Genomic DNA, 20847 nt, shown 5'->3' on the forward strand with positions numbered 1-20847 from the left:
CTTCGTCACTTTTCATCCCATTTGTAATACTCATTTGCGGCAAAAAATCAATTTTTGAAAATCTTAATTCTATTTTTTGTAAGCGCCAAATTTAAAATGCGGCTTTGTGATTGGTCGTTTAACACATTTGTCAGATTGTCACCAAATTGTATAAGCATCAGCAATAAGTTGTTTTTGGTATTGTTAGTGCAGATTGGCTGGTATTTCATTGTAATTTCATGTTTTGCGATTTCTAAAAAAATTGTTAATTGCGCCTAAATCTTGTTTAAATAAGCCACCAATTATACACTACGCTTGTAATTTTGGATCAACCAATCAAAGAAAAGTATTTTTGACAGTTACAAGTCCAGTGGAAATTGTGCGACTGGAAGATAGAAGCGTCGTGCGTCATACAATAGAAACTTTAAAAATCGATAAAAAATTAATGACGCGTCGGATCGAAACAGCGACACCAGATTCTTGCTTTTGAGGTTCGAATTAATAGAAAAATTTGTTTTTAAAGAATTTTAGTTTTTGTCGAAAATCGAAAAAAAACCATGAACTAACCACTTTGTTCGATTTTGGCCGAAAAATACGAAAGTTTTCAGATCAAGATAAAACTTAGTCAACAGCATAATTTTAGACTCCTAAATCCTAATTTCTGCAGTTTGTTTCTCAATAACTCCAATAGTTTTCGAGAAAATTCAGTTTGAAAATGTTGAAAATCGATCACGTGGTCAGAAGATAAAAGTGACGTGCGTCATATAACCTAAAACTTTAAAAATCGATAACAAATTAACCAAGCGCCGGTTCGAAAAAGCGACACCAGATTCTTATTCCTGAGGTCCGAATTAATAGAAAAAAGTGTTTTTTAGAGTAATTATTACATAACCTGACAGTTATTTCTTTTTTTAATGTTGGAATCTTGAACTTTGAAAATTTTAATGTCACAGGGCACAGGGTTGGCATCATTGTTCCCCTAGAATTTGACATTTGCTAATTTTGATATAAAATTTTTTGTGTATCATGGTTACGTAATTAATTAAACTTTGGAGTTCAAAGTGTGTTGGCAGCACTGCATTTTAGTTGCTTCAAAAGTCACTGTGGGCCAAAGAAAAAGAGCGACAAACCGAACAAAGAAAAACGACCTTGAAAAACAATACAAGAAAATAAAATAAGCAAATTTTCAAAATTTTGACCGGTGCATCGCCATTTTTGAAAAAGTGACATTTAGAATACTTGGTTTTATTTTGCTAGTTGCCATCACCGCAAAATTACTATAATGAGTAATAATTATATAAAATTACAACAAAAACTAATCTTCAATTGTTCAATTTGACTGCGGTGCTGCCAACCTATTTCCCTAAAGATACAAATTCCCTAAATGAGCGAACGCCGTTTCAAATTCATACCAAAAGTGAAAATAAGTAATTATTAACTCTTTGTATTAATTTCTAGATACTTCTACCCGCGATCCTCCTCATCACCATGGCGCTCCCCGCCTTGGCCGCTCCAGATCTTTCCCAAGCTCTCGCGAGAGTCAGCGAAGCCAGAGCTCGAATTCAAGCCTCCCGTGCCAAACTCCACGCCAATTCGCCCAGAAGTCACTCGCGAGCGAGTCGTCCAAAGAGACAACAGTATCCTGGTGGTCCACCTCTTCCAGCACCGGAGACTTACGAAGATGAAGAACCGACTGCTGTCCATATTTGTTCGCTTGAAGAAGGCGACGGGTACGCAAGAAGCGCCGAAGATGAACCTCTTGGAGTCGTTCAAACTGATTTTAACAAGCAGCGGCCCAATTCTAAAGCTCCACCAGCGTGGCCTTCCATAGTGGGCGTAGAAACTGATAAAACGGGTCAGTCTGCTGAAGAAGTGGGGTTGATGAGAGATGCTGAGGCCCATCATTCACATTTCCACCATCAGCGGCTTTACAGGCCGATTGTTAATCCCAGTCTTTATGTTCCTCCGACTCAGATTTCTCCAGGAGTCAATTTAAATATTAACCACAATCATGGCATCAATTCTCTTCATACTACTCCTCAGGTTAACCAAGGACTGAATTCGGGTTTGCATACCAATGGGTTCTTAAATCGCGGTATTCAGAGTTCGCTGGGTCATCAAGGACTTCTTCCAATTGTACCATCTCAGTCTGTTATTTCTTCTCAGACGCAGCCTCTATTTAACTTAAGACAGTCGGGTGGTCAAGTTCCTGGTCGCTTCTTCCAAAATCAAGGTTCAAATTTCCCTCTAATTAATGGCAATCTTAACCGACCTCTTTCAAATAATCAAAACCAGTTTTTACCACATTTTCCTCAAGCTCCTCCAATTCATCGGGATCTTAACAGACCCTCAAGTTCCCCGAGTTTAAATCAACACCCTTTTAATTTCCCGAGACTTCAAGCTGAAAATCCGGCTGAAAATGAAGAAACTGAGCACACTCCAGAAGCTAGAAGTCATGAGAAACTTGAAAAACTCAAGCTGAAGAAACTTATGAAGAAGTTACCGACGTACTATGTTGTGTACCCGCAAAATCACAACTCTTATCCTTCGTACTACAGAGAAAGCAATGATGATGAACCTGAAGATGGAGACTTGGAAGACTCCAACGAAGTTACTGAAGATGAAAGAGAGGCGAGCCCCACTCATAAGAAGCATAAGAAGACCAAATTTGTTCCGATCTACGTGCAGCCCCATCACTACGGATCGTACAGAGAAGCCGAAGAAATGGTAGCTGAAGAAGAACCTGAAGACTTTGAAAATCAACGAGAAGCAAGTCCCACTCATAAGAAGTACAAGAAGACTAAATTCGTCCCCATCTATGTGCAGCCTCAACACTACGGATCGTACAGAGACGCCGAAACCGTGGAAACTGAAGAACCGGAAGCACTAGAAGAACCTCTTGGAGATGAGCGCGAAGCCAACCCCACTCATAAGCACAAAAAGACGAAATTCGTCCCCATCTACGTGCAGCCCCAACACTACGCATCTTACAGAGACGCCGAAGAACCGGAAGCCAGAGACGCCGATCCGACTCATGGTAAGAAACGTAAACCCAAAACCGGTCATTTCAGAGAAGCTGAAGACAGCGACTCTTTGGAAGACATGGTGACAGAACCTACGGACTTTGTGTCCTCGAACTTCCTCTTTGACTTCCCCAACAACGGTCCATACACTGAACAATACAAGAGATCTCTCGACGAAAGTCTTGACCAACTCTTAGCAGCGCAGCGCCAAGTCGTTGACTCTCTAAACGCAACTTCCGATGAAGACTTGAGATTCTTAACAGACGTTGCCAACAGGACCTTATTAACAGTGGAGGAACACCGAAAAATGAAGAGATCCATTCCGATAACACGTTTGATCACCGATCCAAGAGTCAAACTCGACGTCCCAAAGACCATCGAGAATTTTGGTACGGCCACGAAGAACTCCTTCGAAGATGAGCGCGCGCCCATGTACCACTTCAAGCAGATGTTGGGGTCGTCGAAAAACGCGTTTTTATCAGCGATGAGAATTCCTCCGCAGAACATGATCATTCCATCAGAGTACGAAATTGTTAAGTCTTCAGAAATCGACGCTCCGGTTAGAAGAAACTCACCGGAGGAGCCGTTCGCGCGAACTTTCAACACCGTGGGGCAGATGGTAAGAGAGAGCATCAAATCGGGCCAGGAAGCGGCGGCGCATCTTGGGGACGCCGCCCACAGTGCTCGCAATATTTTGAGCACCGCGCGCCACGCCGCTCCGCGTCTTATCATTCCGTACTCGCAAATCCCAGCGATCCAAGACACGCGTTTGAGGAAACCCAGTAAAGCGATTTTAATAACCCCAAGAATTGTGGATTTTGCTGAAGAAGCGTTGGGGAGAAAGTCTCCGGAGGCTAAACCCAATTTCGTGAGATTGGGGCACTTGATGGATGCTGTGGGGATTTCGAAGCCGGAGCCCAAGAGTTTGGACCTGCAGAAGATTATTTTCGAGCCCAAAAGAATCACCGAGGGGCGTGTTAGTAAGAGACTTGAACACCTCTATGGAAGGTTCAGAGACCCGGAGGTTAAAAACGCTCTTCATAGTTTAGAAGACGCGAAGATCTCCGTGGGGGCGAAGAATCTCAAAGAGTTTTTGGTGCAAATGCGCGGGGAGTTGACCGACTTTGTCCACCCACCTAAGCACAAGAAAAAATCCGCAACTGTTGAAAAGAAGAAGCAACAAAAGGAAATGGGGAAATTCATAGAAAATCTCTTTGATGGACAGGAAAAAAACGACGAAGTTGTGGGCCAAGGACTGGCTCTCCCCCCAGAGCTAATGCGCCCCTTCATGGGGCGCGCTACCAACGCGGAGTTGCACACTTTCCTCCGCGACAACGGAGACGACCTAGACAACTCTTTAGATAGACACGCACATCATGAAATTAAGAAGCACAGTCCACCTAACGATTCTGATTTGGGTTACGTTCTAGGTGCCATCAACCCCATGATGTTCGAGAGGCTGTACAACCAAACCGTGCAAGTCCGCAAGAACGACGCGAGTAACCCGGAGGATTTGTTCCGGAGACAAGAACCGGAAGGAAATGGGACAGTTGGGACTAGCATGGCGTTGACTAAACCGCTGATGACTCCTTTTATGGGACAAGCGCGTCCGGAACAAGTGTCTGAGCTTCTGGACACCTATAACAACGGCGACAGTTCGGATTATGACATGGAGGATTAGTTTAGGGTTTTTATTATTTTTGTACACGTTTTGTTCTTAGTTATGTAAATCTGATTCTGTTGGAGTTGGAGCGGTAGCCCGGATTCTGGTACGGTCTCGATGGCCGAGGTCTGGAGTAAAGTGGAGCTGTAAAAAGTTCAATAAAATGTATTATTGGTTGCATAACTCGCGGTATTATTTAATGAAACCCACGCATAACTTTCACTGATTTTTCTGTTATGACGAAGTTACAAGTGAGAAACAAATTTAATTGACAGAATTTACAATATTGGGAATTTTTGAGTCGTCTCACCAAATTTCATTGCGCTGGTGTCAAAACTATTAAAGTTACAGGTCCATATTAAAAAATTATTTTGACCTGTCTTGAAAATAAAAAAATTCTAAAATCCGTCCCTGCTGTTCAAAAAATTTGAGATTTGGTACAAACACTCACCATGTGAAAGATAGTAGCCTCATCAAATTTCATTGCGATAGTGTGAAAACTGCTAAAGTTACAGGTCCGTATTGAAATTATTGGAAATTTTTGGTCTGTCTTGAAAATAAAAAAATTCTTAAAATCCGTATCTGTTATTAAAAAATTTGAGATTTCGTACAGTCAGCATGTGAGAGATAGTAGCCTCATCAAATTTCATTGCCATAGTGTGAAAACTGCTAAAGTTACAGATCCGTATTGAAATTATTGGAAATTTTTGGCCTGTCATAAATATAAAAAATTTCTAAAATCCGTCTCTATTGCTTAAAATATTTGATATTTGGGACAGACAATTAACAAGTTAGAAATAGTAACCTCTCCAAATTTTATTTTCGTAGCATCAAAACTACTAAAATTACAAGAGTGAATGGAAAATATTGAAAACTTTTGGGCCGTCTTGAAAATAAAAATTTCTAAAATCCGTCCCTGTTGTTAAAAAAATTTGACATTTGGTATAGACTGTCAACATGTTACAGATAGTAACCTCATCAAATTTCATTGCAATAGTGTAAAAACTGCTAAAGATACAGGTCCGTATTGAAATTATTGGAAATTTTTGGCCTGTTTTGAAAATAAAAAAAAATCAAAAATCCGTTCCTGTTATTAAAAAAAATTCAGATTTCGTACAGTCAACATGTGGAAGATAGTAGTCTCACCAAATTTCATTGTGCTAGTGTCAAATTTACGAGAGTTACAGGTCCGAATTGAAAATATTAGAGATTTTAGGCTCGTCTTGAAAATGAAAATTTCTAAAATTCGTCTTTGTTGTTCAAAAACAGTGAGATTTGGTACAGATAGTCAACAAGTCAGAAATAATAACTTCTCCAAATTTCATTGTGCTAGTGTCAAAACTACTAAAGTTACAGGTCCGAATTGAAAATATTGGAAATTTTTCTCTCGACTTGAAAGCAAAAATTTTTAAAATCCGTCCCTGTTGGTCTAAAAATTTGAAATTTGGACCAGACAATCAACAAGTTAGAAATAGTAACTTCTCCAAATTTCATTGCCGTAGGATCAAAACTACTAAAATTACAAGGGCGATTGGAAAATATTGGAAACTTTTGGGCCATGTTGAAAATAAAAATTTCTAAAATCCTTCCCTGTTGTTAAAAAAAATTAAAAATTGATACAGATTGTCAGCAAGTTAAAGACAGTAAACCTCTTTACATTTCATTGCCGCAGCATCAAAACTACTGAAATTACAGGGGCGAATGAAAAATATTGGAATCTTTTTGCCCGTTTCGAAAACACAAATTTCTAAAATCCGTCCCTGTTGTTAAAAAAATTTGACATTTGGTATAGACCGTCAACATGTTACAGATAGTAACCTCATCAAATTTCATTGCACTAGTGTAAAAACTGCCAAAGTTACAGGTCCGTATTGAAATTATTGGAAATTTTTGGCTTGTCTTGAAAATAAAAAAAAATCAAAAATCCGTTCCTGTTATTAAAAAAAATTGAGATTTCGTACAGTCAACATGTGGAAGATAGTAGCCTCACCAAATTTCATTGTGCTAGTGTCAAATTTACGAGAGTTACAGGTTCGAATTGAAAATATTAGAGATTTTAGGCTCGTCTTGAAAATGAAAATTTCTAAAATTTGTCTTTGTTGTTCAAAAACAGTGAGATTTGGTACAGATAGTCAACAAGTCAGAAATAATAACCTCTCCAAATTTCATTGTGCTAGTGTCAAAACTACTAAAGTTACAGGTCCGAATTGAAAATATTGGAAATTTTTCTCTCGACTTGAAAGCGAAAATTTCTAAAATCCGTCCCTGTTGGTCTAAAAATTTGAAATTTGGACCAGACAATCAACAAGTTAGAAATAGTAACTTCTCCAAATTTCATTGCCGTAGGATCAAAACTACTAAAATTACAAGGGCGATTGGAAAATATTGGAAATTTTTGGGCCATGTTGAAAATAAAAATTTCTAAAATCCGTCCCTGTTGTTAAAAAAATTTGTAATTTGGTACAGACAGTCAATATGTCAGAGATAGTAACCTCTCTAAATTTTATTGCTATAGCATCAAAACTACTAAAATTACAAGGGTGAATGGAAATATTGAAAACTATTGGCCTGTCTTGAAAATAAAAATTTTTAAAATCCGTCCCTGTTGCTCAAAACATTTTAAATTTGGACAACAAATCAATACTAGTTGACTTTTCAAATTTCATTATCGTAGCATCAAATCTATTAAAATTAAAGAGTTGAATGAAAATTATTCGAAACTTTAGACCCGTCTTGAAAATGAAAAATTCTAAAATCCGTCCCTGTTGCTCAAAAAATGTGAAATTTGATCCAGATACTCAGCAAGTTATAAATAGTAACCTCTCTAAATTTCATTGCCGTAACATCAAGACTACTAAAATTACAGCCCCAAATGAAAAATATTGAAAATTTTGTACCCCAAAACCCAACTAACATAACACCACCTTTGCAACATTTGCAACAGGAACGAATTACACGATAAAACCGTAGTACTTAATACACTAAACAAAAGAAACTCACTTGTCAAAACTCGAAAAGCGAAGCAAAAGAATCAGCCAACCAATTAAGCTCCTTGTTAAACTGCTTAACTCCCCGCCTAAACTCCTTCACCATTCTATTCCTGTTATACCCAGACACCTGATGGACATAAGTCCCAAAATGTGGATTGGAAGCCACAATATACTGACCCGGTCTATTGTACTGATCTGGAAAGACATCATCATGAGGTTCATGAACAGGTTTCTCGTCATTATAAATAATATCATCAGGATCAGGCGTCGTCTGCACTGCAACCGGCGGTGGTCTATTGGGGACACTTGGTGGTGGTCTATTGGGAACACTCGGTGGAGGTCTATTGGGGACACTCGGTGGAGGTCGTGGAGGAGGGTTCTGCGAAGGATTCGCAGGTCTATTGTCAAAAATCCCGCTAAATAACCCGTTTTCGAAGAGCGAAAGAACTCCTTGACCATTGAAAAGACCCCCCAGACCTCCACCTCCGTTCGAGGAATCTTGAGGGAAGTAAGAGGCTAAGTTTGGAGGATTGGCGAGGACGTTTTGGACTTGATTTTGCACGAAGTTAATCCCGGAGCTCAAGAGACCGCCGCCGCCGCCTCCGCCGGCGTCGTCACCGGAAATTGCGTTACCTACTAAGATAAGGAAGAAGAAAAGTGAGCAACTTTAGTCAAAACAAACAATTGCGAACTTTCACTGATCGTGTCAAGATAACATTTAGTACAGTTTCGACTCTCTTACCCCCTTGGAGTATTCCGTTTAAAATCGGCTTCTGGGGGCCTCCGCCGCCACCTCCACCTCCGCCGCTACCTTATGAAACAAGAGTAAGATTGGCGAAGTTTGGCGGCGCTCACCTTACCTATTCCGTTCAAAATGGGTTTCTGGAAACCTCCGCCGCCTCCATCATGTTGGCCTCCACCGCCACCACCACAGTTAATGTTATAGTTGTAATTATAATTGACGTCCACGTAATGAAGATTCCAATCAAAAAATGTGCGTCCATCTGGACTGCGCCCTCTGCAAGGACGCCGTCTTTTATGACCTCGTGCTTCAGGGTTGTCATCATCGAAGAGAGATTTGTCGTTTGGCGGGATTGACAGTACGATGTTAGTAAACAAGACAGTGAAGAGAAGCTGAAAGAACAATAAGAAAAAGTACAACAAAGAGAGGAACTTACTGTTTGTAACAGCATTACAATTTGGGCGCCGGAAAAGTACCACTTTCTAAGAGGTTACCACTACGAATGAAGAAAGCATTTCGTATGTCTTCTCGCGATGAAAAGTGAGAGTCACGGGCGGAGATTACATAAAAATTATGTCATGAACTGCTTGAATTTGTAATATTACCTTATGGTAAGATTCAGTACCCTCGGGCTATAACAGTACCAAGCCCTTACCTGCCTCAACTACCCAAATTAGCATTTCTGGTGCCCAAAACTGGGAAATCCGCAACAGGTGAAAACTGTGTCGATCCCACGCGATTATTCCCACTGATTTCTTGCATAAGTTTGCCAAACTATATCTTTACGAGCGAGTTTTAACATTTTATCGACCGATGACCTAAAAAGTCGGCGTAAAACTTTATTTATTTATAGTCCAGGCAAAATAAACATGAACATCGAAATAATTCGCATAAGGCTGATATTTTGTATTAACCTTCCTTTTTTTGTTTTAAACAAATTGTCAAAAATCCCGCTGTGGTAAATGTCAAAGAAAATAATTCTTTGCAAATATCTCGTCAAGAATGGTTTCAATGGCAAAAACTTCTATTATAAAAATTGTACCTTATCAAATTTGCAACCAAAAAGGACTTTATAATATTTTTTGTAAAACTATTCGTTTTCAAAATAAAGAAATTTTTAAGAAAAAATTGTCTCTTTCTCACAGCATCTTCAAAATAGACGACTTTGAGTGCTTTTTTTATAACAGAATTTCTAAAATCCGTCCTTGTTACTCGAAGAATTTGAAATTTAGAACAAACAATAAACTAGTCCTAAATAGTAATCTTTCCAAATTTCATTGTGTTGCCACCAAAACTGCAAAAATTACAGGTCCGAATTGAAAATATTGAAAAATTTTGGCTCGTCTTGAAAATGAAAATTTCTAAAATCCGTCCCTGTTGCTCAAAAAATTTGAACTTTGGAACAGACAATAAACTAGTTATAAATAGTAAACTCTAAAAATTTCATTGTCTTGCCATCAAAATTGCAAAAATTACTGGTCCAAATAGAAAATATTGAAAAAATTTAGCTCGTCTTGAAAATGAAAATTTTTAAAATCCGTCCCTGTTGCTAAAAAAATTTGAACTTCGGAACAGACAATATACTAGTCACAAATAGTAATCTCTCCAAATTTCATTGTCCTGCCATTAAAATTGCAAAAATTACTGGTCCAAATAAAATATATTGAAAAAATTTAGCTCGTCTTGAAAATGAAAATTTTTAAAATCCGTCCCTGTATCTCAAATAATTTGAACTTTGGAACAGACAATAAACTAGTTATAAATAGTAAACTCTAAAAATTTCATTGTCTTGCCATCAAAATTGCAAAAATTACTGGTCCAAATAAAAAATATTGAAAAAATTTAGCTCATCTTGAAAATGAAAATTTTTAAAATCCGTCCCTGTTGCTAAAAAATTTGAACTTTGGAACAGACAATATACTTGTCACAAATAGTAATCTCTCCAAATTTCATTGTCCTGCCATTAAAATTGCAAAAATTACTGGTCCAAATAAAAAATATTGAAAAAATTTAGCTCGTCTTGAAAATGAAAATTTTTAAAATCCGTCCCTGTATCTCAAATAATTTGAACTTTGGAACAGACAATAAACTAGTTATAAATAGTAAACGCTAAAAATTTCATTGTCTTGCCATCAAAATTGCAAAAATTACTGGTCCAAATAAAAAATATTGAAAAAATTTAGCTCATCTTGAAAATGAAAATTTTTAAAATCCGTCCTTGTTGCTAAAAAAATTTGAACTTTGGAACAGACAATATACTAGTCACAAATAATAATCTCTCCAAATTTCATTGTCCTGCCATCAAAATTGCAAAAATTACTGGGCCAAATAGAAAATATTGAAAAAATTTAGCTCATCTTGAAAATAAAAGTTTTTAAAATCCGTCCCTGTTGCTAAAAAAATTTGAACTTTGGAACAGACAATATACTAGTCACAAATAATAACCTCTCCAAATTTCATTGTCCTGCCATTAAAATTGCAAAAATTACTGGTCCGAATAAAAAATATTGAAAAAATTTAGCTCGTCTTGAAAATGAAAATTTCTAAAATCCGTCCCTGCTGCTCAAAAAATTTGAACTTTGGAACAGACAATATACTAGTCATAAATACTAATCGCTCCAAATTTCATTGTCCTGCCATCAAAATTGCAAAAATTACTGGGCCAAATAGAAAATATTGAAAAAATTTAGCTCGTCTTGAAAATGAAAATTTTTAAAATCCGTCCCTGTTGCTCAAAAAATTTGAACTTTGGAACAGACAATATACTAGTCACAAATAGTAATCTCTCCAAATTTCATTGTACTACCATCAAAATTGCAAAAATAACTGGTCCAAATAGAAAATATTGAAAATATTTAGCTCGTCTTGAAAACAAAAATTACTAAAAGCCGTCCCTGTTGGTCAAAAAATTTGAATTGTGGAACAGACAATAAACTGGTCATACACAGTAATTTCTTCAAATTTCATTGTCTTGTCATCAAAACTACAAAAATTACAGGTCCGAACAGAAAATATTGCAAATTTTTGGTTCGTCTTGAAAATGAAAATTGCTGTGGCATCAAAATTACGAAAATTACAGAATTACATTCATCACCTTCTAACTTTTTTAGCAGCACACCTGGAGATGGGGACTTTTGACATTTTGTTTGGAACAGTTAAATAAACACAAAAAATCGAGCTTTTAAAATGTGTGTCTATTTTGCCTGAACTATTAAAGTTTGAATATTTGGCGTAAAGCTGTCACTGGTAAAATTCGCAACATTGTGTTAATTGCACCATCAACACGGCAATAATAACAACGTTCACTTCCGCTCCAGTTTGAAGAGGACAATCAATAAAACTAGAGTCTGGAGGTACACGTTTAATTGGTAACAAAAGTACAAAGTCTAACTATAAACACAATGGTTTGCTTCTTATTTCCTGTAGTAATAGTAACCGTAACACCCAGGTCTGTACATCCCCATGCAGCCGCTCCCGTAGTAACCGTAGTAACTCCCAAGACCTGACCCATATAGTCCTCCATAGGAGCTCATTCCTGATCCGTACAGTCCCCCATAGGACCCCAATCCTGATCCGTACCCCCCGTAGCCGTAACTGGGGTAGTAACTCATGTAACTGCTGTAGTACGGTCTGTACATCGAGTATCCTCCGTAGTACGGGCGGTACATCCTTCCGTAGCCACCGTAGCCACCGTAGCCTCCGTAGCCGCCATAGCCTCCGTAGCCCATCCCCCCATAGCCCATTCCACCATACCCCATCCCACCATAACCCATCCCCCCATAGCCCATCCCCATGCCCATCATCCCCATCGGCCGGTAATAAGAACTGTACGCGCCGTAGTACCCGGGATACATGGAGGAGTACCCGCTGGTGTACCCCTGGCTGTACGACCCATAAGAAGACGACGTTTCAGAACTAACAATGTCGGAGTACCCGATGGCGTATCCATGGCAAGTAAGGATGGTACAAATCACCACCAAAAGAAGAATCTAACACAGAAAATTGTAGATTTTGGTACTTAATATGGTACTCACCATAAAATGCATGACGTCACGCAGTGACACTCTTAAGAAATATCATCGGAAATCATCCCGATGCTGTTTTATACTAATTCTGTCTTAACCTTGTCGGTTTCCTCCCACCTGTAAAGTTCAGACTTAAGTCGTTGACATGACCAATGAAAATGAAAGATTTTTCTTGTAAACAGAGAGAATTTACGACAATGTAATATTCCTATATGAACTGGACATGTGTTATTATACACAAATATTTACGTGGTCACATGTTTGCAATATTTAAAGAGAAAATTCAGTAGTTTGTAAGTGCTTTTGAAAAATAGGTGGATAGAACGGGAAATGGTGTTGGCAAAATAATTATTATTGCGCCATTAAGAAGTGATTCAACGGGTAATTATCGGGGGAGATCAAAAGAGAGATACGCAGCATTGTTTTAAGAAAATTTTATTCAAATCAGAGATTATTATATGGTTAATTATAATATAACAATATCAAAATCGGTTGATATTATCTATTTATCTATAATTCAAAGTTAAATTGTGTGTTTTCTTGAATTGGAAGCACGCAAGCTAAGCCTTCATTCTTCAGGATAAAAGAATCTTTTCGGTACCATTAGAATCCTCACAGGCGCTCCGCTCCCACTCTTCAGTTTCATGGGTAAAACTACCAAATTAAACCCTTTGGCTACAAACAACACTCGTCTTTTCTCAATTGTTGTAACAAATAAGTCTTACCCGGTAAATCAAGCAGAAGTTTAACATTCTCAAGATTGTAGATTTGGTGTTTACTCAAAATGCGATGTACCATCATATCTGAGCTGCCCCCAGAATCCACACTGGGGGTGTCTAAACCCACCCCCACTATTTTACTACTGTTGGCAATCCAAGTTGCTGCCTCCGTCGAAAGACCTGGCGGCATTGAAATTGTTATTTTGACTTCATACCAGCGACACTGTAAGTACCAGGAAAATTAAAATTCCCGTTCACGTCGCCCCCCATGTACGCAGTTTTGTTCGTCCACAATTGCGACCTCCCAAACTTCACCAAAAGAACGGTGTTGTCTGCAAAAGCCCCGTTCTTCCGTACCCACTCCTCCAAATGCCGCACTTGAAGTCCTTCGTTGTTACCAGTGTGACTTAAATCAATGGTTGCACCTCGAGCTACCAATCTTGCCATAGGGACCTCCGCCACTTTCCAACCGTCTTTGTTGAAGTGGTACGGGGCGTCAAAGTGGGTACCTCCGTGCTCACCGGCACAGAACTCGTTGGCTGAGTACCTGGAAGCTTTGTAAGAGTTGTGGTTACCCATGGTGGTACTTACCAATATCCGCGGTCATTGTGAGCGACTGTTTTGGTGTAGGTAAAAGGTGTTACTCCAGGCCAGTAAATCGTGGTGTTGTCGAAGTCCCAGGTGAGGTCTTCGAGGTGGTTTAAGTCGGCGAGGGCTGTTGGAAGGAGGAGGAGAAGAGTGGCGAGTTTAGGCAGCATTGTGAAAGATTGGAGAGAGACTGAACGACTTTATGGTGTCAACAGGAAGTTTCCATTTAGTGACAATTACAGTTTTGTTTGTCAGTTCTTTGAAATTTATACTGCTCATTCCCATCAGGCCATTTTGAGCAACGTTGCGACTAGAGTGAAAGAGCACGTTGATCTTGAGTTGTTTATAAGAATTATAAAAATCAAATTTTCGACTTTCGGAAAATCTAAAAACGATTTTTTAGCTAAAAAATTGCATAAAATGCGATGGCAAAAACCATTTCTTTCGATCTCTCGTTGTTTCCAAGATATGGAGCAAAGATGTTTCAAAGCTTCAAAAATTTGGTCCTCTGTTATTTGTTCACTGACGAGAAAAACAAAAGTGGTTTTGGATTCAGCACAAACTTCTGCGTAAAATGAGCCTATAAGCTTAAATTTTCTCAACAAATAACCGAAATATCGACCGAATTACAATTTCAGGGGGTGATTTTAGGGTCATTTTCAAGAGGCTGTATTATAGATCGATAGAAAGAGGACCTCAAGATCTATCGACTGGCTAAATCTCAGATCGATCGGACAAGTAGTTTACATGGGACGATCGAAAAACGAAAAATTGAGAATTTTTTATAGATTGAGGAGTAGCAAAATTTTTTTGCCCAAAAAAATGACCATCGAATTCTCGACTTTTGAGAGCTTATTCTGACGCAGAATGAGCCGAGAAAATCGATGGCGCAAACCGTTTCTCAAAATCTTTTTTAGTTTCCGAGATATCGAACTTTGAAATTTTTCCAACTCAAAATTCAATATCCGAAACTATGATCGCTCATAACTCAATTTTCTGGATCGATCTTAACGAATCTAGGATTTTTGGATTCTACGCGAAATTCTGCGTAAAATGAGTACTTTAAGGTTGCTCTATAAATAAGCGAGATAACGACCAAATCTGAATTAGAGACTGAAAGGTTTCTACATTAATAAAATGAAAATTTTGAATTTAAACTATCCAAGATTGATTTTTAAGGTAAAAAATTGCGAGAAAGATGATTCCGGAAAGGGTTTCGTCAACTAGAGGAAAATTGAATGTTGCGATTGAGAATTTAATTAAAAATTTGTTTGACCGCATAAAAAGAAAAGTAAAAAACGTATAAAAGTTTTATTCAACAAGCAATAACCTCTTTTTTGTGAGAACATGAAGACTGGTATTTGATAATCATAACAAAGGTAAAAAGTGCAGAAGCGGCTGGTAAATAATGAACCCAATGACGTCATAATATCCACCATCCTAAAAATAAAAAAACTAGAAACATTTAATTGCACAATCATTTTTACCTGTGCTTCCAGAGACGGAATTCCACGATTTTCTGTCTGATTCGATCTAAAAAATTAAACGTTTTGAATGACTTTTTTCTGATTGTTTGTGATGATTATTAATGATTTAGTCCCTTGGCAAGACTTTCGCGTTATTCTCTAAAAAGAGGCCTTGCAAATTAAAATCAGTTGGTAGCTCTGCATGTATCGATATCGCACAGAAAGGAAAAGAAAACTTCGCGTGTCTTTCAAAACATATTTATTCAAACTACCAAAATCCCTTCGGAACGGCTAAAATTCTGACGGGTCCTCCAGTCCCTTCCTTTAGTTTAACAGGTAAAACAACGACATTAAACCCTTTAGCTACAAAGAAAAGTCGCTTTTCAACTCAATGATGTCAAGAAGAACTCACCCGGCAAATCAACCAAAAGCTTAACATTCTCAACGTTGTAAATCTGACTCTGACTCAAAATACGATGCGCCATAAAATCGGTGGTATTCCCGGGATCCACGCTTGGGGTGTCCACCCCCACCCCCACAATCTTCTTGGAGTTAACAATCCAAGAAGCGGCCTCCGACGAAAAACCTGTGCTCGATAAGTAGTCGTATTTTATGTTACAATGATCTTACCAGGAAAATTAAATTTCCCGTTTTCATCAACACTAAGATACTCGGTTTTGTTGGGCCAGAAGCGCGAGCGTCCGAACTTTACCAAAACAACCGTGTTGTCTTCAAAGGGGCCGTTTGCACGAACCCAATCGTCTAAATCTTTGACTTGCAAGGAGTCGCTGTGGCTTAAATCGATTGTAGCACCTATGGAGATGTTTACAATGAAGAAATTTAGTGGGGTTGTGATGACCTCGAGCAACTAAGCGTGTTATGGGGACGTCGGCCACTGTCCACCCTTCTTTGTTGAAGTGAACAGGAGCATCGAAGTGAGTGCCGCCGTGTTCAGCAACGCAGAATTCTTTCATGGATATCCTGAGATCACACTGATGGAGTTTATGGGTGCGTTTTGAAAAAACTCACTCACCAATAATCGGTTTTGTTCAAGACAGTGACTTTCGTGTAGGTGAAGGGGGTGGCTTCGGGGTAGTAGATGGTGGTGTTGTCAAAGTCCCACGTGAGGTCTTCGATGTGACTTAAGTCACTTAGGGCCGAGCCGAACAGGAGGAAATAAGTAATGAACTTGAGCAACATTGTGGCGAGACTGAATGACCGCGTTGATCTTGAGTTAGTGATAAGAATTGGATTGTTATCGTGCGAGCAATTACTCAACTAGTGGGGTTTTGGTCATGAAATCAAATTTTTGACTTTCAGAAAATCTAAGAACAAATTCTTAGCTAAAAAATCGCGGGAAAAACGATGGCGAAAACCGTTTCTTTCGATCTGTCGTAGTTTCCGAGATATTGAGCAAAGATTGTTTCGAACGTTCAAAAATTTGGTCCTCTGGCAACAATGCAAAACTTCAAACGCCTCTAATTCAGTTATTTGTCGACTGATAAAAAAAACAATGGTGGTTTTAGATTCAGCGAAAAATTCTGCGTTAAATGAGCCCAAATAGCTCAACTTTCCTCAACATATAATCGAGATATCAACAGAATAAGATTTTCAAAGGGTGATTTTAAGGTTATTTTCAAACGCTGTTTTGGGGCGAAAACTGCGTTTAGTACTATTGAATTATATATCAATCGAAAGAGGAGCTCGAGATCTATCTACTGGTCAAATCTCAGATTGATTAGACAAGTAGTTTACGAGGGACAATCGAAAAACAAAAAATTGAAAATTTTTTATCGATTGAGTCGCAAAATTTTTTTGCCCAAAAAAATGACCATCGAATTTTCGACTTTTGAGAGCTTATTCTAAAGTAGAATGAGCCGAGAAACACTATGACGAAAACCGTTTCCCAAAATCTTTTTTAGTTTCGGAGATATAGAGCTTTGAAAATTTTACAACTCAAAATCCAATATTCGAAGTTGTAATCGCTCATAACTCAGTTATTTCTAGACCGATCTTAACAAATCTTGCTTTTTTAAATTCTGTGTGAAATTCTGCTTAAAATGAGTACCAATACATTACGATTGCTTCATAAATAAGCGAGATAGCGACCGAGTCTTAATTAGAGACTGAAAGGCAGCCAACTTCTACATTAAAAAAATTAAAATTTTGAACTTGGACCATCTAAGATTGATTTCTAAGGTAAAAAATAGCGAGCAAAACGATTCCGAAAAGGGTTTTTTTTATATTTGCCATAATTCTGGAGATATCGAGCAAAATAGTTCTTAAACCTCCAAAATTTTGGCCCTCTGGCGACCACCTAAAATTTCAAACGCCTCTAACTCACTTATTTTCTGACCTACGACAAAAATAAGGATATTTTTGGATTCAGCGCAAAATTCTGCGTAAAGTGAGCCCATATAGCTCAAAGTTCCTAAACAAATAACCGAGATATCGACCGAATTACATTTTCAGAGGGTGATTTTAGGGTCATTTTCAAGACGCTCTTTCGGGGCGAAAACTGTGTTTAGTATTATTGATTTTTATATCAATCGAAAGAGGAGCTCGAGGTCTATCTACCGGTCAAATCTCAAATTGATTAGGCAAGTAGTTTACGAGGGGCAATCCAAAAATGAAAAATTGAAAATTTTTCATCTATTGAGTCCCAAAATTTTTTTGGCCAAAAAATTCACCATCGAATTTTCGACTTTTGAGGGCTTATTCTAAAGTAGAATGAGCCGAGAAAAACAATGTCGCAAACCGTTTCTCAAAATCTCTTTTAGTTTCGGAGATATCGAGCTTTGAAATTTTTCCAACTCAAAATCCAATACCAAAAACTTTAAGCGCTCATAACTCAGTTATTTGTAGACCAATTTTAGCGAATTTCGCCTTTTTGGATTCTTCGCAAAATTCTGCGTAAAATGAGCTGTAATAACACCAGTTTCCTCTGAAAAATAAGCGAGATATTGATCTCAGAAATTTGACACTTTTAATTAAGCACAGGTAATTTCGACGCTTAAAACTAGTGGGCTTTGCTATTTTAAGTAGCAAGGCAGTGATACCAACTGATTTTAAAATTCAAAGCTTACTTAAATGTTTTTAAGAGTGATGTAGAAGGGACGAAAGAGCCACGTGTGCTGATTCTAATAATTTATTTCTTGTACATAAAAATATCTTCATTTAAGTAGGTATGTGTACTTAGTTTAGGTTGCAATGTCACAAATTTAGAAATTTTTATCATTCCTGAGAAAAATTTCACTTCTGTGGACCTAATTAATTAGGTAACTTAACAGCTAATTTTATGTCAAATTCTGGGGACCATAATGCCAACATTGTCATCTCAAAATTTCCAAAACTAATTCGTCAAGATTCCATCTTTAAATTAAAAAAACTGTCAAAGTGGACATTTGCAACTTAAACCGACTGTAGTACCGGAATTACACTTTATACTGGAAATGTCATCAATCACATACACAGAGTACATTTTTATAGTTGACTTGTGTCTAAGTTCAGTCCACTTCAATTTATAGTGGCTCAAAATTATGGAGAATAATAACGATAAGTACAACAAATTAAAAAACAACAGATAACAAGAAAAATCAACAATAAAACGTGAATTAAAGCTACTCTATCAAAAACCCCGGCCAAATTTCTTGTAAATAAAAAACGACAGTACACAAAAGAAGACTATCATTAACGGAATTGGGTTTTCGCTAGTCACTTCTTGCGGATACAGAGATCTGTAAATCAAACGTACGAAATTAGTTCTAACGTAAAAGTCCTCCTTTGAGTTTAAACAAAAAAGTCCAAAATGGAAGTTTCTGGTCACAATTCGTTGTGTTGTTCGGTCGAGGCAGCCAAGGAACTATTTAAATGAACTTGTTAGTAATGAGTTCACAAGTCGAAAAAGTTGGAAAAAAAGAAAAAGAATTTTCTTTTTGTCCAACTCGGAATTTGATCGTTAAAAAAATTATACTAACAGGTGGAGATATTCACTAATAAATGCTTTCAATATCAAATTGATGTTAATGACAGTGGCCATGTCGATAATATCACGGTTGTCTTTGGGCGTGTGCCATTCCGGAGGAAACGGAGTACTTATCAAGTGTAAAATTGGTACATTCTTCTTCAGGAAAGGTACATGGTCGTCTTCAATCCGCCCATATGGTCTGTTTAACTGAAAGTACCCATATCTGTGGTTCCTTAGAAGATTTGAGCGGTGTAACTCCGACTCGATCCGGTTGAGCCGCTCGAACCTACAACTCCACACTAGAGAAAAATTGAGGAAACCAAACGAACTACCATCGATGGGTGTTGTCAAAGAAGCTCAAAAAATTCGGATTTTTCATCCCTATCAAGTCCAACAAGACCAAAATGTCGATTTTATCCAACTCGCTCACTGTCTCTCCGTTGATCAAACTCTTATTCGCATGCAAGGTGGTGGCTAAATGTTTCGCCCCATAAATCGAGTCTCTAGGCCCCCAATTCTCAAACGCCTCCTCGCCATCAAAGAAAATGAGCTTCAAACTCAAATCCCGCGTCTCCTTGAGTTGCTTAGACAGCGCCTTGGCGATTTCTAGCATCATGGCGCAGGGAACCGCCGAGTCGACAGCCCCCACAAACACCTCATTTTTGAAATACTTAGAGTCGTAGTGACACGCCAAAACTAAGAATCTCATCGCTTGGGGGTTCGGCGTGGCGACGATGTTCTTGAACTTCAGATTCCCGAAAATGGGGGCTCTGTCCATGAACTCGTCCACGTCGACGTGCCAACCGAGTCGACGCAGTTCTTTCTTTATGTATTTGAAGACTTTTTCATGGTTTTCCGTGCCCACAACTCGTGGGATTAGAATGTTATCCAATACTTGATTTATGTAATTCTCGTCATTCGTTGATGATAAATAACGGAAGTCCTGATTCGTTGATAACTGATTACGGTGTTGTTCCTGAATGATGACTCGTGACAAAGGGAAAACCAGTTAGAGTACTTACTCGAGCAGACTTCAGGAAGTTGGTTGAGCCAAGTTTCAAGACGAAGAGAACGAGGAGGAGTTTTGTTAAAATAAACATTTTTTTTGGTAAAAAAATTAATAATACTGAAACATATGTCGAAGTTTGACGTTTTCCTAACCTAGAAATGTGACGTTTGACGTTGTTATGACGTTTAAAGTGACGTTTAAAGGCGCGAGTTTTGATTTGAATTTGCACAAAACAGGCACTGAGGTGTTTTCACAGGCACAATCACAAAGAAACTGATTTGGGGATCAGGAAATCATTTGTTTAAACGTGAGGTTAACACGGTGGAACTTCCTTGAAACTTGGAGGCTCACTGCTTCGTAAAAGAACGATAATGAGTTACGTAAATGTCTGATTATAAGATTCCTGTTTGCTGCAATCAATTTCACGAGCTGATCAACAAGTAGAGCTTGAAAAAATGAGTTGAATGTCATCTGCAGCTTGGTCACCTTCAGATTACGATGCTTAAAATTGCTTTGCAGGAAAAATGACGTAGAGGCTGTTGGTTGAGGTAGCAACTGTTTTCAATTTTTTAGGAAGAAAATTAGAGGTAAATTGAATGTAACAGTCAGTTTACGTTGTGAGTGTCTACTTTGACACTATTTTTTTCAATTAAAGTTGGAATCTTGATGGATTATC

At 38.1% G+C, this 20847-nt stretch overlaps 6 protein-coding genes across 8 annotated transcripts; 1 reads left to right on the forward strand and 5 right to left on the reverse strand.

Annotated features, from left to right (window-relative positions):
- Nucleotides 1-1363: 1363 nt before the first annotated feature.
- LOC148170891 (uncharacterized) lies at nt 1364-4803 on the forward strand. The gene is made up of 2 exons (XM_088042268.1): nt 1364-1396; nt 1438-4803. Exons 1-2 carry the CDS (start codon nt 1364-1366, stop codon nt 4681-4683), a joined length of 3279 nt encoding a protein of 1092 aa, XP_087898394.1. The 3' UTR covers nt 4684-4803.
- LOC148170892 (uncharacterized) lies at nt 4724-8912 on the reverse strand. Its single transcript, XM_088042269.1, has 5 exons — nt 8892-8912; nt 8516-8828; nt 8398-8466; nt 7833-8291; nt 4724-4809 (listed from the first exon to the last, which is right to left on the reverse strand). The coding sequence occupies exons 1-5, from the start codon at nt 8910-8912 to the stop codon at nt 4724-4726; spliced, it is 948 nt and encodes a 315-aa protein (XP_087898395.1).
- Nucleotides 8913-11807: 2895 nt separating this feature from the next.
- LOC148170893 (uncharacterized) lies at nt 11808-12505 on the reverse strand. The gene is made up of 3 exons (XM_088042158.1): nt 12432-12505; nt 12194-12386; nt 11808-12094 (listed from the first exon to the last, which is right to left on the reverse strand). Exons 1-3 carry the CDS (start codon nt 12441-12443, stop codon nt 11811-11813), a joined length of 489 nt encoding a protein of 162 aa, XP_087898284.1. The 5' UTR covers nt 12444-12505; the 3' UTR covers nt 11808-11810.
- Nucleotides 12506-12841: 336 nt separating this feature from the next.
- On the reverse strand, nt 12842-13964 carry LOC148170894 (uncharacterized). The gene is made up of 4 exons (XM_088041416.1): nt 13733-13964; nt 13375-13688; nt 13148-13321; nt 12842-13097 (listed from the first exon to the last, which is right to left on the reverse strand). Exons 1-4 carry the CDS (start codon nt 13897-13899, stop codon nt 12991-12993), a joined length of 762 nt encoding a protein of 253 aa, XP_087897542.1. The 5' UTR covers nt 13900-13964; the 3' UTR covers nt 12842-12990.
- A 1057-nt stretch (nt 13965-15021) lies between these two features.
- Nucleotides 15022-20427, reverse strand: LOC148170895 (glutaminyl-peptide cyclotransferase-like). Of its 3 annotated transcripts, XM_088041610.1 has the most exons (5): nt 20185-20427; nt 19495-20138; nt 19173-19448; nt 15217-15262; nt 15022-15169 (listed from the first exon to the last, which is right to left on the reverse strand). In XM_088041610.1, the coding sequence occupies exons 1-5, from the start codon at nt 20260-20262 to the stop codon at nt 15098-15100; spliced, it is 1116 nt and encodes a 371-aa protein (XP_087897736.1). In that variant the 5' UTR covers nt 20263-20427; the 3' UTR covers nt 15022-15097. The 3 variants fall into 3 exon arrangements, with proteins under 3 accessions (XP_087897736.1, XP_087897737.1, XP_087897738.1); XM_088041611.1 differs by lacking the exons at nt 15022-15169; nt 15217-15262 and adding an exon at nt 18330-18932; XM_088041612.1 differs by lacking the exons at nt 15022-15169; nt 15217-15262 and adding an exon at nt 18840-19057.
- LOC148170896 (uncharacterized) lies at nt 15440-16444 on the reverse strand. The gene is made up of 5 exons (XM_088041613.1): nt 16229-16444; nt 16055-16176; nt 15826-16008; nt 15608-15781; nt 15440-15558 (listed from the first exon to the last, which is right to left on the reverse strand). The coding sequence occupies exons 1-5, from the start codon at nt 16393-16395 to the stop codon at nt 15464-15466; spliced, it is 741 nt and encodes a 246-aa protein (XP_087897739.1). The 5' UTR covers nt 16396-16444; the 3' UTR covers nt 15440-15463.
- Nucleotides 20428-20847: the final 420 nt, after the last annotated feature.

This window comes from Gnatocerus cornutus, chromosome 7 (genome assembly GCF_029298725.1).
Source record: "Gnatocerus cornutus isolate USDA-ARS CGAHR chromosome 7, icGnaCorn1.1, whole genome shotgun sequence".
NCBI classification, from domain to species: Eukaryota; Metazoa; Arthropoda; class Insecta; order Coleoptera; family Tenebrionidae; genus Gnatocerus; species Gnatocerus cornutus.